This window comes from Hippocampus zosterae, chromosome 14, assembly GCF_025434085.1.
Source record: "Hippocampus zosterae strain Florida chromosome 14, ASM2543408v3, whole genome shotgun sequence".
Taxonomy (NCBI): Eukaryota; Metazoa; Chordata; class Actinopteri; order Syngnathiformes; family Syngnathidae; genus Hippocampus; species Hippocampus zosterae.
In genome coordinates, this window is record NC_067464.1 from 6,783,925 (window position 1) to 6,801,439 (window position 17,515).

The 17,515-nt window shown below is 44.3% G+C and overlaps 2 protein-coding genes across 7 annotated transcripts in view; one reads left to right on the plus strand and one right to left on the minus strand.

Moving 5' to 3' along the window:
- The window catches only part of fancm (FA complementation group M), a 37,413-nt gene extending 29,702 nt beyond the window's left edge, over positions 1 to 7,711 (plus strand). Inside the window, exons 14-24 of one of the 5 annotated variants that reach the window (XM_052086263.1) lie at positions 179 to 1,676; positions 2,111 to 2,244; positions 2,431 to 2,493; positions 2,582 to 2,674; positions 2,811 to 2,976; positions 3,776 to 3,882; positions 4,246 to 4,655; positions 4,910 to 5,003; positions 6,275 to 6,599; positions 6,798 to 7,095; positions 7,206 to 7,711. In XM_052086263.1, the coding sequence (XP_051942223.1) occupies positions 179 to 1,676; positions 2,111 to 2,244; positions 2,431 to 2,493; positions 2,582 to 2,674; positions 2,811 to 2,976; positions 3,776 to 3,882; positions 4,246 to 4,655; positions 4,910 to 5,003; positions 6,275 to 6,599; positions 6,798 to 7,095; positions 7,206 to 7,353 (3,336 nt within the window). In that variant the 3' untranslated portion in view covers positions 7,354 to 7,711. The remainder of the gene's footprint in view (positions 1 to 178; positions 1,677 to 2,110; positions 2,245 to 2,430; positions 2,494 to 2,581; positions 2,675 to 2,810; positions 2,977 to 3,775; positions 3,883 to 4,245; positions 4,656 to 4,909; positions 5,004 to 6,274; positions 6,600 to 6,797; positions 7,096 to 7,205) is intronic. The other 4 variants (XM_052086266.1, XM_052086264.1, XM_052086268.1 and 1 more) reach the window with 4 other exon arrangements.
- A 1,342-nt stretch (positions 7,712 to 9,053) lies between these two features.
- Positions 9,054 to 17,515, minus strand: part of LOC127614881 (mitochondrial basic amino acids transporter) — a 207,282-nt gene continuing 198,820 nt past the window's right edge. The window contains exons 1-4 of one of the 2 annotated variants that reach the window (XM_052086326.1): positions 16,143 to 16,531; positions 15,272 to 15,315; positions 12,337 to 12,420; positions 9,054 to 11,226 (exon numbers count right to left, since the gene is read on the minus strand). In XM_052086326.1, coding sequence (XP_051942286.1) covers positions 10,456 to 11,226; positions 12,337 to 12,420; positions 15,272 to 15,315; positions 16,143 to 16,176 — 933 coding nt within the window. In that variant the 5' untranslated portion in view covers positions 16,177 to 16,531 and the 3' untranslated portion in view covers positions 9,054 to 10,455. Of the gene's footprint in view, positions 11,227 to 12,336; positions 12,988 to 15,271; positions 15,316 to 16,142; positions 16,532 to 17,515 lie in introns of those variants that run through there. The other variant, XM_052086327.1, reaches the window with a different exon arrangement.

A 17,515-nucleotide genomic window follows, 5' to 3' on the forward strand; every position in this document is an offset into this window, starting at 1 on the left:
GAAATGGAAGCCTTGTGTCACGGAACACTTACTAATAAATTCATCCAGTGTTGTTTGTGGCTTCGTCGACTTTCTAGCAAGATAGCTTTTGTAAATAGTACATTTACCGAGCAGGTAAATTCAGAGTGGTGAAAAAAAACTCGAGAGGTTGATTGTATTCACATGTGCTTCTCCGCAGGAGTACTGTGCTTATGAGCAGGAGCTATCGACTTATCTGAACCAAGCTGACGCCAACGGCCATCTGAAAAAGATAACGAAAAACGCCTGCTCCAAAACCGTCAGGCAACCTGCAGCCGGTTTGGAACTACAACAAAGGATTGAGGAAGCCAAGAATGTACAAAGATTAGCTGATGAACTAAGGCCTCCTATTTTTCCGTCTGTTGCGTCTCAGTTCGACAACGAGGAACCTGTACTCGATGAAGAGGTCCTAAAATTAGATTCCCCTGACACTGAGGAGGTGCTGATCAATAGGGACAGTGAAGAAGACGTTGAACTTCAGGCCATGTTCTATCTCCCCAAAGTGGATGCCTGTCCTCCCTCTTCCGGTATCCCGAGAAGAGATGAGAACCTCAAAGCCATCTTGGCTAATGTGGCTGAACTCCTGTCTCGATCACCGCCACCTCAGGCGGATTTAGACATATTAACGGTGGACTCCACGTGGCCTCCTCTTCCTGATCTTCCTCTGGAGTTCCACAGCAACTTCACCTTGGATGTCGATGAAGATGCTGAAGTCATGGTGATTCATTCTGATAGCTACTGTCCCGAGGCGATGTTGGATGTATCTGCAGGAGATGGGGAGAAATTCCGTCAGGAACTGCAGCCTGCCAGTAGTCCAACCTGGGATGAGGTCTTTGCGGATCAAGACGCAAATGAAGCCCGAGAAGCTAATAACCGTGAGCAGAGTTTTGATGCAGGAAAAGGAACATCGTCGGACTCGAAAGCAAATGCGCAGCCTGCGGCGGAAGCCCACCTGATGGACGACAGCATGGACCTGTTTGGAGATGATGAAGCCTTCCTGCAGATGACCATCCCGGACGTCCGCAAACCCGAAGACGCCGGTGTCACACCCCGGACTTCCCCCAGTGTGGAGGGCATCGCAACCAGCGCCATGCACACGTTGGCTCCCTTACAGACGCGTGACGCAGGAATAACACAGGCAGCAGCATCGCCGAGTTGTGCACCGATGTCAAAGCAAACGGGAAGAGGTTCTCCTACAGTGTCGAAAAGTGCCGAGTCGCTTGACTGCTTGAACTTTGCTGTCAACTTCGACCTTGGCTATTCCCTGGAGGACTCGGAGGAGGAGGAAGACGGGGTGTCATTGAACACTACCTCCCCGTGGCCTCCACCTTTCCAGCAGGAGACCTCGCCACGTGCATCCGTTCATTCCTCCACGTCTTACAGCTTTCACAGACCCGCTGCACTTTCATCCCACACCCTGTCCACGTCCTCCACACCTCCGATTCTCCCGGGGCGGGCAAGCCCTCATCTCGCATCGCCGTTGACATCCAAAGTGGGCCCGCTACCGTCCCCTGCAGCATCACCGCATTCTGCCGGCCCTCGCGCAGTTCGCCTCTCTCTCAGTACACTGAAGCGAAGACGACCAGAAGGTGGGCCAACGTCGGCAGTGGAAACGCAGGACGAGTGTGTCATTGTGACCGATTCTGACGTTCATCAAGGTTTGTTTGCTAATGCTGAGGCCTTCGAAGTTGTTTCCTGATATAGTTGCCAGGGGGTGCTTATTGAAGCACTGTGAGGGCACCAGGCATTGAGTCAGGATAAGAAAAAGGCCGTATTTTCCTGATGGGTGGGGTTGTATATTTACTCAACAGCAGAGAACGCCAAGTGTCACTTGGGGCTAAGGCGACTGGGATAAAGCTTACAAGTAATCGTATTTTGTTATATACAGTAGTGGCTGCGGGCAAGATTATGCGTCACTTGTAAGAATTTATACAGGGCATATATCAAGTCTCTTCACAATTTAACAGAACATCAATAGTAGACTTTACACAGATCTGGATCGGATTGGCATATAATTGGATTGGCGGTCGACTTTGAAAGCTTGTGTTATATAGCCATACATATGTTTCTATTCTTTCCTTTTCTTTTATAGCAGAGTGCACCACAGACAGTGATGATGACGTTGTCGTCCATCAGAGAAGACGTCCCAACAAGGTCAATATTTTGTCGTCTCCGGAGGCAGTGGTCGGAACGCGCACGCACATGCACGCGCCCAACAAACGGACGGTGAGCAGTTCAGACAGGTTGTCACGAAGCACATCCAGTTGTCAAGGCAACCAGCATTTTGGAAGAATTAGTAGTTAGAAGCAAACGCATACACACACAGTAGCAGAGCACTTAATTCATTTTGGCAAAGCAAGTAACTCTTTTTACGTGCATGTCCGAAATGTTTTTTTTTTTTTAATCTTTCAGTCAAACATCTCTGATGCAGACTCGCCACTCGCGAGGAGGAAACGCGTGACTGCATTAAACACGGTGAGATGATCTTCATTCCTCATGTGATGATGTCATCGCATTCACACCTTCGCACATCAGCTGACCTCGTCGTCACCCATCTCTCCAGTCTGAAGAAACCGATGATGACGATGACTTCCAGACCCAGCGTGCGCTCGCATGCAAAAGATCGATACAGCCGGTCCACCAGAGCAACGCCAAGGTGTTACTGACATTTGCATAAGAAGAAGAAACCCGGCAAATGTCACCCTTTCCTTCTTAAATGCCATGTTTTATAATTAACACCGGTGTCAACCTTGGCATTTCCCCCCCTCCCATTGTTTGTGTTCCTCTCCAAGCGCAACAAATGCCGAAAGGGGCGTGAGTTCCTGGACGAGGAAGCGGCGCTGTCGGAGGACGAGGACGGGGCGGCGGTTTCGTCCGACGAAGACGATGGAGACGAGCAGAACCGCTCTCTCGACGGCTTTGTGGTGGACAATACACACCTGTCTCAGGGACTGAATGGTAGATTGCTATCGTTACTGACAAATGTATCACGATAGCCGGCCTTTGCGGCTTCGGAAAAGGAAAATGGAAGTTCAGGTTCCCCCGTATCAACAAGAGCCAAAACACAAATACCAAAAATGCACATTTGCGGAAATATTTCTTCGGAAATATTTAATTTTTTAACTTCACACTTGATGGTTGGGCAGACACTGAGAGAGTCAACTATTTGGTTACATTAAAGCAGGGGTGTCCAAAGTCGGTCCTCAAGGGCCGCTATCCTGCCTGTTTTCCAGCTTTCCCAGAAGCAACACACCTGATTCAAATAATCAGGATTATTCTAATGCTGTGTCACACCTGGCTGATGAGCTGATGATCTGAATCAGGTGTGTTGCAGCCCGGAGAGATGAAAAACAGGCAGGACCGCGGCACTCCAGGACCGGAGCTGGACATGCACGCATTAAAGAGTCAATGTCACATAAGACCGTATTTCCTCTTTAAATTTGATTTCCTTAAACCTGTAGATGTAAAGCAACTCACTGGTCAAGCAGGATTTTTTAGTTTAATTTAACCCCGTCATGCCCCCTGTAACCTAATAACATGATAGGATGTCCATCAAAGGGTTAATCTGACAAAACACTGTGTAAATTGATAAAAATAAACGCACATCAGTGCCATTTTTTTTCCAGTTTTTCCGAAGCGGCCCTCATTTGCCATTTCAGTTCATTCCAATGTGTTTGGCCAAATCTCCAATGATTTAGAAGCTTGTCTTATCACTTTGGTATCCACTCTGACGCTCCCGTCTCTTCTCTTCTATTAGACTCTGAGATGTGCGGGATATACTTAAAGTCTGTGAGAAGCCCGGCTGTCCCTGGAAGGTTCAAAATGTCCCACCAACAACTTCATAACACCGATATCTTCTCTCAGGTATTGTCTCGTGGCATCCAAGAGAAGAGATGTGTCAACACTTGTGTCTTTACAAAGATACGAAGGCTCAGTCTAGATCCATCTTGTACTACGTCGCACAAAGAACAACGGTTGCATACTGCTCATTTGTCCTCATAGCAATTGTTGGCATCAAATTATCCAAATGTCGTATGACCATCTTCTGAGAAAAACGATATAAGAAAAACATTCACAATATCGTAATTTCAGCATATTTTGGTTCACTACAGGAAATGTTTTTCAACTTCATGGTGCAAGACTGACATTGAGCGTATTTCTGTTGCTGTCACGTGGGGCAAACTTTCACCCGTGCGTAAAAAAATCAGCCTCCACTTTTGTTTGCAGGTGCCCGAGCAGGACGAAACCTACAAAGAGGATAGTTTTGTGGTGGGAAGCCAAGAGGAGGAGGAGGAGGAGGAGGAAGAGGAGAGCGCAGAAGAAGCCGTGGAGCTGATGCCGGAGGACTCGTTCGTGGACGGGAGGAGGCAATACGCCACGCGACGCCGCGTCTTCTTGCACAAAGCCCGAGCAAAAGCCGACGCTTTGGCGAGTCGGGCAGAGCCGAGAAGCAAGTTTAGTCGTGTTCGCCGCTTGGTTGATTCAAGCGAAGAGGAGGAAGGGGCAGATGTTTCGGAACCCCCGAAGCCTGTCAAGCTTCCGCCCCAACAGAAATCATCCTCTTCCCTTTCTTCAACCATCACACCCAAGGGGTCATTGCTCAGCAGGGGGCTGAGGGAAGAACTCCAACCAGAGAGGTAACATCTGAAATCGGGGGACGGGCGCATATGCTTCGCTACAACCATTACATCGGCAAACGTTTTGTCGATTATGGGGTAGTGGATGGAAGGGCTTATCTGCTCTGCTACAATTAATCCATCCATCCATTTTCCCGATCCGCTTTATCCTCACAAGGGTCACGGGTGGAGCGAAACGCTCACGGAGCATTATTGCATTCGACAGGAAGCATCCGATCATGAACACGTCAGGTAATGCTTGCTTCCTCCTGCAGGAGTCGTCAGAGGATAGAAAATGAACATGCCCTGTCGGACCAGCTGGATTTTCAGACGGCCGAGTTATCTGATGCATCTAAGACAGAGCCGCAGGTACGGAATAAACACCCTGAAACAAAAGAAAATCCAATTACCGTATGTTTTAGATGATATATATATATTTTTTTGTTTGCTTTAAATACGTTGATGCACCATGTAGAAATTAAAATTAGAGCTCGGGCTCGCAAACCAAAATCACCATTGTCCAATCGAACGATCTCCGGTGGCATTCGAAACTTCCCTTTCTAACCACGGAAACTTTTTCCTTAGTTTAATGTTGCTTCCCTTAACGAGACTCTCGCATCACATTAAGCTGTAGAATAATTGTCGGTTATGACACCTTTTGTCTCATAAATAGTAAATCCTTGTTGGAGCAGCAAACGAATCACATTAGTATTAGTATGTCACACATTAGTTGCCATGACTACATTTGACTTTTTCTTCTCCCAATACATTCTTTGGCAGTTGGCAAATATGTCTGGTGCATTACAGCCACTTCTTCTTCAGCATGCAGCCTGTGCCACAACAAATATTCACTAATACGGTACCGAAAGGTGCAATAACTGACCGGGTTCAAGTTTCGAATCCAAGCTCGACTATTCTTGGTCCCAGTTTTTCCAAAAATAAATTTCCCTGAAAAAGGTGATTTATATGCCGGAGCGAGTAATGATCTGGAGCATCAATTTAGTTTTTTGAAATGATTGTCATCTTGACAATATTTTTCTTTAATGTCATGACACAGCTCACAAACTGCAGATTGCATCCAACCAGACATGCGACGGCAGTCCTTAAATAGCATATACAACATATAGAGTCTGGTGTCTTATATAAACACGTCAAAATGAGTGTGTATTATTACAGGTGCATGTACAGCCTATAAAAGAGGCTTTGTACATGATAGCTACATAGCTGCTAACTACTCACCAAAATATTCAATATTTTTTCACTTATCCTCCATAATTTGCTGAAGAACTTTTTGGGTTTTTTTGGGGGGGGGGGGTTGCTCAGTCCATAGAACAGCTTTGGTGCCATTATGTGGCATGTATTGACAAATACAAGAAAGTACAGTATCTTTTTAGGGGTGACATCAATTACTCGTGGATTTTTGCTGTACGTGGCACGACTAGGTCCGCATTTAACTCTCTGATGCACAAATAATAATAACCTATATCAGGATTTTTTTTATTAGTCTCAAGGCTTGAAAAAAAACATAATGGCAGTGGATGGCATCACCCATAAGGGTTCATTGTAGTGGCTAATGCACAACTGTGACATTAAGATTAATGTGAATAGCTGCCTACTCTAGTAACCGCTGTCCCTTCTAGGACCCTACATCCTGCATCCCAGATTCTGTCGGAGTGGTCCCGTCCATCACAGAGACTCCGGTGTGCATCCTGGTGGACGGTCGCTGCCTCTCCGGCGGCGTGGAACTTGTGACCAGCTTACGGCAACGTCATGGCGCCGCCGTCCACGTGTGCTCGCTGGACAGCAGCTACTTCATTGTCAGCGTTCGCATGGCCGTGGAGAGGCATGCCCAGTCAGATCTGGCGTTCCTGCACAACCGCAAGCGGTTGGCGGAGAAACTGGGAAGCGTGCAGGAGCGCTTTGAGCGCGTTTGTTTGATTGTGGAGAAGGACAGAACCAAGCCAGGTCAGCCTCACAAGTGTATTTTTTTTTTATGGTTCACATCACACATCTTGAGGCAAAAACACCTACTATCAAACAATGTGATGTCATATTTTACCAAAGACATATAAGAAAAATAATAAAATCATTCATACGCTGTACTTTGACTGTTTCGAGGTGCCCCCGTGACCATAACAGTCCGACAATGATTCTGCGTCCCAGGTGAGGTGTCTCGTCCCTTCCAGCGCACGCGCTGCTACGACACTACCCTGTCGGCGCTGGTGCGGTCCGGCGTGCGGCTGCTGTGGAGCGATGGACCCCAACAAAGTGCCACCTTGCTGGTCGAGCTGGCGCAACTGGAACGGCGCAAGGGGCAGGCTATTGCCCCGCCCTCTACGGAGCTGAGCGGGCAGCACGAGCAGCAGGACCTTCAGTTTTATTTGAGCCTGCCCGCCGTCAACTACGTCCATGCGCTCAACATGAGCCGCCGCTTCGGATCCATTGCCCAGCTCGTCAACAGGTTAAATGCAGATCATTCAAATACATTTAAAAAGTAGCAACAAACAACAACAATGTAGTTATCCTACTCTAGTTGTCGGTGTCTTAAACTGTGCCGTTTTATGTGTTCAGCTCAGTGGAAAGCCTGGAGCGTGGAGGCGGCATGAGTAGAGCGAGGGCCGAGAAGGTTTTCCGCTTCCTGCGTTACAACTGTGACTCCTTCCTTGTGGACAAATCAGGAAATGTCCCTGAGACGGTGACGCACACTCTCAAGATCTAATTACTTGGATATTTTCTTTGTCTTTATTTTCCGACAGCTGTTGCTTTCTTACTCATAGAGTGAGCGGTCGTTTGCACCTCGAGCGTCATCAGGATATAAGCTCAAAACATTTGCACAACAAACTTCTTACTTCATTTAGTTCAGTAACAGGCATACTATTTATTTTATGGAACTTTTTAAAATGTTGGGAGCAGCTTGTGCTGATAGGAACTCAACATGTGGCATTAAAATGTGAATATTGGTCAAAAAATTATTATGTTTATATATATATATATAAATATGTAATATCTATATATATGTATATTACAATGTAAGTTTCAATCAATGTCAAAAGACTAATAAAAACAGATTTTTTTAATGCCATTTATGTATTGGATTATATCACTGTTTTACTGGGTTATTGTAATTAGATTTTGTTGCATGTAGATGTTGCTGTCCAAGCCAACATAATGATCAGAAATAAATCCTGCTGTATTTCCCGAAAAAAACTATTACTCCGATATGAAATAACACGGGTTTAAATCAATACATACAATGCCTTGCGAAAATATCCGCCCTCCTTGAACTTTTGCCACAATTCAGACTTAAATAAAAAATATAAAAGATTTTGTTGTTAAGAAACGTGGGACACAATCGTGACGTGGGACAAAATCCATTTGGTATTTTAAGCTTTTAAACAAATATGTCCTGCAATTAGAAATGTATTATTATTTTCGCTTGGTAAGTGATAGACTACAGTGAAGCGACTTTTTCTGTATTATTTTTGTCCACCAGATGGCAGTCTTGATTTCTCATTCAAATCATGTACTGCACAGCCACATTTCATGCCATGTATTGTTTTCTGACACGTTGCCTTGCTCGTCAAGTAACTGGAATCTGTCTGTCTATCCTCTCATTGGACCATTTCATAAACCGACTAACCGTTGTAATGACCGACACAATTTCCTTGTCCAGTGGAACCCTGCCCAATTGCGCTCCAGTTAACTACGTCACTTACAGGTGATTCATTTTATGACTACATATCATGAGGTTGTTTTTTTTTTAATCGATTAAGCTGATGATGATTTTCCCCATGAATCTCAGTTACAGGCTCTAAACAATTATCTAAATAGTTGTCAGTTTAGTTGTTGCTCAGTTGTCTCTAATTGCAACATTATTGTATGCATACAGTGGTGCCTTGAGGTAGGAGTTCCTTACAATCGGTCACTTGTTTGATTATTTTGTACTTACAAGCAAAAATTAACGATACATGATCACTTCATACCCTCGTTCCGCCACCGTCAATTCACATTGGTTTCCTTGAAGCGAAAGGACAATACTGTATTAGTTGGTGGCTGTAATGTGACACTATGCTGTTTTGTCAACTGCTAATAGACACCAAAGAAGAACAAGGACAATACATGAGGTACGGTCATGATTTGTGCTCACAATTTCTGTGTTTGCAGGTTATGTGGACCGAAAATATGGCGGTTCTATTTACAGTGCAATACAGTTGAGTGCATTTGTTCTTAAAAAAAATGATTTTCATTTTTGTAGCTGTAACGTACTCTCAACGTTGCATTTCTGTTGATTTAAGATAAGGGTTTTGAGATAAAAAGTGTGGTCACATAACAAATTAAATGTGTCTCAAGGCCGCACTGTATATATAACACACAATCTCGTGATAAAGTCATGACACCCCCCCAAAAAAACCCCATCCATTCAACAAGAACGTGCCTTTTATTGGCAATCAATGACACATATAACAGCATTTCAGCACATATGACATTGTAACAGATTTTGTATTCAAAATGGGCATAAATAATCTAGTGAGAGAAGAGTAGAAAAATAAGTCAGACTTTCAGAGATGTGTTTCATTTAACACCAGCACCCTGCTTCGACACATGCCTTGCAATCCTTTGGGTTCGATCAGAAAATAACTTTTTTTTTTTTTTTTGAGAGACATTCAAGACTGCCATTACACATTCTCAGCATCGACCGTTTGGTTTCTAATTTACACTGCAGTGGGATGATGATAGTCTAGCATTGTCAGGTGCATCCTCCAAAAACAAAACTTAGACTAGGCTTCATCAGGATTTTTGTTTCCTTTTCTCTGGATTTTTGATTGGGGCATGATCACACAGGAAGGGTACCGGTGATGGAAGAAGTGAGCAGAAACTGGACTTGACTGCAATGAGAAAGTCAGCTTGCTCCGTACAATGACTTAATACAGTTACCTAAATCGCAATTCCACCATTTTGACGAATGCAAATACACTTTTGAAACACTATTGCAGCAAACACAAGTTGGTAACAGCATCGCTCCAACCATTTTTTTTCTCAACAGTTGGTTAATTCGGAAGCCGAGTCACTCATTTCCTATGAAATTCAGTCAGGACCAGATCGTTTTTGCCTTCGGGGGTTCAAAAGGAGGTATTAGAAAAAGACAACAAAAATGACATGGCTGTAAGCGCAGAACACAAATGTCATATTTTCATGTATGTACAGTAAGTGTTTCCATATTTGGAACCGTCAGAGGTGGGAGTCTCAAGTCATGACCTTCGTGTTTTTCCAGTAACTGGCAGAAATAAAGTAAGTCGGAAATCAATTAATATTGTTTAATCTGTCACGTTTCCTGGTTCGGTTAGAACATGAATTTGAAAAGTCCTTTTTATCAAGCGGAACAGTTATGATGTGTGTTTGAATGTTTACCAGGGGTGCCCATTACGTCTTGAGTTTTTTCTTAAAACCTAAGATTGGGAACTTAGGTTTCACTTGACTCACCCACCTTTGTTAACCCAAAAATAACAAAAAAGTGTAGTGTGGAGCGAGACAAAAACAATCTGGTAGTTTGACACTGCGAATTAAGTCTGATTAAAGATTGAACAGCAAAGGCGGCGGACATGAGAACAAAGCAGCCGTTTCACATAATACTCTGCATCAGAGTACCGGTAAGTCCTGTAACCACATTGGGGCTCTATTCTTGAATGAGCATTAAAAAAAAAAGAATACAAAACAGACTATATATGTACAAATGCAGTTTTATCTGACTCACCGATAATTCTTAAATATTACACCTGTCTGATTTGTAGTGATAATGACTTCCTGCTTGGCGTGGCTGAGCTCAGATGCTGCTGGCCTGCGCCTGCGGCTGCAGCGGCTGCATGGGCGCCACCTGCGGGTCGGGGCCCGTCAGGATGCACTCGTCGTCCTTGCGCATGTACAGCAGGAAGAGTGTCACGGTGGCAAAGGTGGTGGCGTTGACCGGAAAGGCCCGGAGCAGCGTGGAAGTGAGGCCGCGGGTGAACACCCTCCAGCCCTCCTTGCGCACGCTCTTTCGCACGCAGTCGACGATGCCGTCGTAGCGGTGCACGCCGCCCACGCCGTCCGCCTGCAGTCGGGACTTGATGACGTCCACGGGATAGGTGGAGATCCAGGAGGCGATGCCTGACATGCCGCCGGCGAACAGCAGCTTGGGGATCAGGTAGGGATCCTCCGGCTCGCAGCCCAGGTGGCGCGTCAGCACGTCGTACGCCAGGAAGTAGACGCCAAAGCCCGGGGTCTCGCGGATGAGCGTGGTCACCATGCCGCGGTTGATGCCCCGGATGCCTTCCTTGTTGTAGATCCTCAGCAGGCAGTCCAGAGAGTTCTTGTACATTTTCCTCTTGGACTTCTTCTCCCCTGTGCCTTGCATCTGCATGCGAGTTTTGGCCAGCTCCATGGGGCAGCAGATGACGCACTGGATGGCGCCCGCCGAGGCGCCCGCCAGGAACTGGTTCAGAGGCGTGTCGCGGCCCAGCTTGCGCATGGCGTTGCCCTGCACGCCGAACACGATGGCGTTGATGAAGGTGAGGCCCATCATCGGAGAGCCCAGGCCTTTGTACAGACCCAACGTCTGCGGAACAATGGCAGCTGGTTGACATTCAAGGTGGCCTCAACCCGGTAAGAACATCTTTACGCTATTTTAACTTGTTGGCATCTCTCGTGACCAAATTTGCCTAAAATAAGAACTCTTGCTTCTAATACAGTGGTTCTTGAACTTTTTACAGCAAGTACCATGTTTTTTTTTTTTAATTGCCACAATACTCCATTATTTGCTTTCCAAGTTTCAAAATCATGGCCAACATTCTTTTTTTTTTTTAAATCATAAAAAGTACATTCTTTCAAACTTATGCAGCCCTACTTTAGGATTAAAATGTCTGGCTTGTTATGATGAACATGAGGGGAACTCCTGCGCACTTTTTGAAGTGGTGTGAAGAGCTTGAGAACCATCGCATTAGATTAGACTATTAAAACTATTTGTCTTTGAGTCTAATCAGCCTATGCAATTGATCCGGTTCATATTCTTCTTCTATGTTAAAACTCATTCACTCCCTAAGACATTTTTGTCTTTTCACACGCCACACGTTCAACCCCAGATACTTATTTTTTTCAAGAAAATGTTGATTTATCCCCAAAACCCATTCTTTTTACTCCAAGTCTTTTTTTAGACTGTTTTAGAAAGTATCTGGGGTTGAACGTGCGGAGTGTGAAAAGACAAATATGTCTTTGGGAGTGAAGGAGTTAACCATGAGACCAACAAAAAAAATATTTTAGACATGACCAATACTGTTCACTGAGTGCTGGTTAATAAATGCATTTTTGTTTTTAAATCCACATATTTGATCAAGTGGATGTATCATAACGCCGCTCCTTAGTTGTGACCAAACATAATTTGAATGTTAACATAGTTCCAATGTATAGGGCCTGAGCCGACTCCACGCGGAGCTTTGAGCCTCGTGTGATGTCCAAAACTTAAATTAGCCCCCTGAAGAAAAGAGGTTCCAGTGGTGTCCGGAGAAGAGACACTTCCACTGCTTTTTAACCTCAATGCCCTCTCACACTGGATGTCTCCAGCGTGCAAGCTGACGTGGCTTGTCACATTGTAACCGGACACCCTAATCAGCAGCGCGGGTGGCCTAGAGGCAAAGTCGAGGGCTGGGATGAAATTTCGAGTCAAGCTTACCGACTCCTGGCGCACAATGGACTGGAAGCAATGTAATGTGCCACGGTAGAGAGGCTTGTCCGCATTTTGAACCTGAAGCCGCACCTGAGGACCAAACCGACTCGTGTAAGCATCATTATCATGATGACACATCACAATGTAAACCAGTGCTCAAGGGAAAACAAGCAAGCAAACAGGATAAAAAAAACTATTGCATACGTGCAAAATTAGGATTTTTTTTGGGGTGTGTGTAGATGCGTGTTTTTTTCTTGTTTGTTATTTATTTATAACAAGTTGTGTACATCTCAAGACAGGACAAAACGCAGGGGTGTCCAAACTACGGCCCGGGAGATATGAGTGGCTTTGTGCTGTTGTGTGTGTGTGTTTTTAAAGGCCCGCGGCAAATACTGAATATATTATTTATTGCGTTGAAGCCATCAAATATTTATTTAGATCAACTATACACCAATTAATCCACTAAAAATTGATTTAGCATTCCACACAAAACGGTGCATGTGAGGCACAGGCGCAGTGTTTTTGTCATCTTGGTGTTGCCATCATCACGTTTTTCTCTGTGGTATCGATGAGTGATGCTTTAAAAGAGGGGCCTAGCCTGGTGAGTGATGTGGGTGTCAATGAATGAGAATGTAGAATTGGCTGGGTATTAACTGGCTAACCAGTCTGTGCGTTGAATAACGATGTGAATTGTAGCCACCAGTAGCCCGTATATGAATGTGTTAATTACGTGTGCGTTTTCTTCACGCTACCATAAAGGAATTTTAAATGCGCCGTCAACTGGTTTTGTAGAGCTTTTTAACAACTAAAATAAGAGGAACATTTCTTTAAAGAATACTACTGGCGAATTAAGAATTCAATTTCAGAAGCAAAAATTGTTGAATCCACTTTCTATAACGCAGTCTGATTTGTAAACCTATCACATGAATGATCCTCACGTAAACATTGCTTTAAAGGTTTTTTACTACAGTTGCTCTTATTTTGCTTCTGGATGTGGGCCAGCTCCTGAAAAAGCTGAAACAATTTGCCCTATCGCTTTTGAAAGAAAACTGTCATGTTTGCAGAACTAGCAGTACAAATGAACTAACATACTGCTTACATTTAAAAGAAATTAAAATACAATGGTTGATGGATGGGTTTTAGTGCATCGAATGAATTCAAATTGAAGTACCGGTATGTCAAAGTGGCCCTTGCATCATTCCACTTTTCTGCGCGAGACCCTCGGAGGAAAAAGTTTGGACACCCCTGACATAGAGGGAGAGAAAGAAAGACCTGGACTTTACTTACTAGGTCCCAATTCCGTCGAGAGGTTGTTTATTTCTCTCTCTCATCTACAACACAGTGACACTGTTGCTGTTAAAGACAGCCCCCGCCCTCCTCCTCCAGCAACCCCCCACCCCAAGCATACATGTTCACAGCAAAGTACACAGGAAAGAGCCAGACGCCAAGAGCGCTGCCGCGTCATCCAGCCACAAACAGGAATTCAAATACTGTATGTGTTTTTGCAGAAGTTGAACTTGCTTCACTTTCTTCATTCACCGAATTCATGGATTTTGTGGGGTCAAACCGATCTGCCATTATTCACCTCGCACCGAACTGTGGATTTATTAGGGGGTGTGGGGGGGGGGGTATCCGCTGCAAAATTCACCTATTCCACATGTTTGTGCTCTGGCCAAAGCCATGTCCAATGTGAAATATAGTTTCGGCGCATCCTTTGGCAGCTTGTGACTAATGTGAAATTCCAGAAAAATGGAAAGTCAGGAAAAGCACATTGGGAACGCCACTCAAACTGCAACGTCCAATTCACAGAAAATAAAAAAAAGATACCTGCTCCAACTTCACTAATTTGCTTCAAAAAAGGCCACACCCATGAAGACATATTTATCTTAATTATTAAATGAACTTATTTATCATAGTTTCACAGATGGCATTGAGGTTGACTTTAGCAAGAATGTAGAATGAAGTCACGAAGAAGACCCCATTCGTCCGCGATTCAAAATTGGAATTCCAACAAAAGTAGCTGTAGACGGCCAGCCACTCATCACAACTAGTTGCAGAAACTTGTTGCCCTTCTTTCTGCCACATCAGTTGCATTGGGCCTTAAGGTGCTTTTCCGTTCCAGGCTCCAGAAAGGCCTGGGCTCGCTCTGCCCCGGCTTCATTTAACTTGTCCTGCCCTCCGTTTGCTTCTCCTTGACAACAGGAACCAAATCAATTTGGGGCAGAATCAACTCAACTGTGCGAGCCTCCATTGCACACTTGCAATGGGCAGGGTTCTGTCACAAAATTCCACAAACGGGCGAGTCTCTGCCACTGGTTTTGCTGCGATTCAGAATATGAATCGCAATCGCACCAAGTGGCAACGTGGCAAATTACAGATGTTCAAATGGACAGAAGCTCTCATAGAGACAAAAAAAGAAAGCGAGACAGCCAGCTGCCACGAAGATATAAAATTACACATAGGTTGTGTAACAATACTTAATCACATTTACAATTGCATATGTATCAGTGGATGAAATATTGAAGCTTGTGGTAAAAATGTTCATGAGCGGCGCGCACCTCGCCGGCTCCAGTCACTTTGAGAGCTCGCTCTCATTCATTTGAATGGAGCGTTCACACTCATTAACTCGGCCCCCTCTCTGAGTTACTTCTGAAAAAGAATCACCACTAAATTGTCCTAAAAAATAAACTAATAAACTGATCAAATGGATTAATTGTCCAACCCTGTTTAAATTCACTTTCTTCTACAATAGTGTCCTGAGCTCTCCTGCCTACAACCATAGTGGAAGTAGATAAACGAGGTCACCACATCTGTCTTTACTAGTTACCCAGGACAATCGGTGTTTTTGAAGATCTAAATTGAAACGATTTTACAAAACAAACATTAAAATTGGTTTATGATGTCAATGCATGTTCTTGTATGCTACGGACGACACACCCACCTTCACTGTGTCGAACGGATGTCCAACCAAAACACCAGCAGCACCTGGAAACACAATGAAAACCCCCCACACACAATTCAATATCATTCATCTTTAGTCTCTAATAGTGTTTATTTGTCAACAAGCATTTGAGTTGACAGTTAACTGTCACTAAATGCAATTTGAAACCATTAAAAAATGAGTCAAATTGGTCCAGTATAAAATATATGTAGATATATTGAGAAATGTATCCTTTTTGGGGGAGAGATGCGCACTGCTATTATTATTTTATCTATCTATCTATCTATCTCTCTCTCTATATATATATTATATATATATATATATATATATATATATATATAATGCTATTATTACATATATACAGGTGTATATATGTATATATAACTCATTAAAACAATCCGTTGGCACGAAAGACACCAACAGATGGCTATTCCTTTGGGCTGAGCACAAAATTTGCAAATACGTTTTTTTTAATCTGCAAATTTGAGAATACCGAAAAGTGACGGTGCAGTGCTTGCGTCAGTGCTTACCGTACCGTCTCCCCACACCGATTGACAATCATTCAATGATAATTGCACAATGCAATAAATATGTGACAAAACTGAAGAACCACTCCTGTTGAGTGACAGTCTTGGAATGCAACGTGATGAGTCATTGACGTAATATGAACCTTTCTTGGCTATTGAGCTCAAATTTCCATTATTATTAACTTGGTTTAATAATGTCTCGACGTATGAAAAGAACATTTGGATGTAGATTTAAAGCAAAGCTAGCAGGGTTAGCATAAAGCTGTGAATCTGGCTCGCGTGGCAAGGCTAGCGGCAGTGGCACACTTTGGCTAGCCGCCCGTCGCCACTGCTTTCTTTCTTACCTCCCACGCAGCCCGCGGCGAAGTCGAGTGCCATTCCCTCAAAGGTTCAACTTGTTCAAATTGTCACAATAAATCGACGTTGAAACGACCGAACTGCTTTTACTTTCGCTACAAATTGTATTTCCGGCTGAACTCGAGCGATTGACAGACAATATCTCCCCTCCTCCAGCTAAGCTAGTTTTGCCCCGTCGCAGTGATGCTGGAGCTCCGCTTGGGGGAAAAAAAGTCTTTCGGGGCTAACAACGTGGACGAAACGTTTTATTTTGCCCTCCACTAAACCTTTTCTATTTCTGTATCTCAAGGGGAGGGAGGACGCCGGGATTGGAAACGCGGACGCGTGTTTGCCCTTTTCAAGGCGGTCCAATCGTGTGTCCGGGAGCAAGACAACTCCCCTGGCCCGCACCGGCCGCCCCTCGCTCGCATTGGTTGCCGATGGCGAGCAGCGTCCGCTCGGCTTCGAATCACAAGTGCCGGCCTAGAATCAACATTGTTATCGTGGCGGACGTCATCAGAGCAGGATGAGCGCTAAAATGTTCGGCACGGGTTCAAATGTGGGTACACACTGGGTGCTCACGTTGGTTGCAGTGGTGACATTAACGCGCAACGACCGCGCGCGCGCACGGACGCACCTACACAGGGTGCTCACGTTGGTTGCAGTGGTGACATTTACATACGACACACACACAGCTCACGTTGGTTGCGGTGGTGACATTTACATACAACACACGCACACACATTTAAGAGTTTGTGGAATATTCATGCAGTCTAATCAGCACCTGGATATGATATGGTATGCCACACCTGTACAATGGATGGGTTATATAAACAAGCAAAGCAGAAGTGCTTCCTAGCACTGTTTTAGACATACAGTATTTCTATAGCGATAGATCATCGAGTGAAGATAAAAAAAAAGCCTTTTAATTCTGTTTGATAAACATTTTTAGAATCAAGTATTGTAACACCTGAGACCAGTCTCATTTTTAAGGCCTTTTCTCGGGGGGCTTGAGTCCCAAAAGTCTTGGTCTTGTCTGTCTCGGACTGGACAGAACATGCGTTTTCCATCAAGATCAACGCTGATGTGCTATTCATCAACTTTATTAATGTCAGACAACAGACGCATGAATTTTGGATCATTCAAACTTTCAATTATTATTTTATTTACGTACAGCTCTCTCGAGGGTATGCTACAGCATGTGTATCGCATTGAGGTCAGGACCTTACATAATCCTAACAAATGTTAAATGGAAAAAAAATGTTTTACTCACCCAAATAGTTTTAAAAAGACAGTTTAGCGCTGTCATTTTAATACTGCGATAGCCCAACTTTTTTTCACACAGTTATGTCAGAATTTTATATTGCCCCATGTCTGCTAC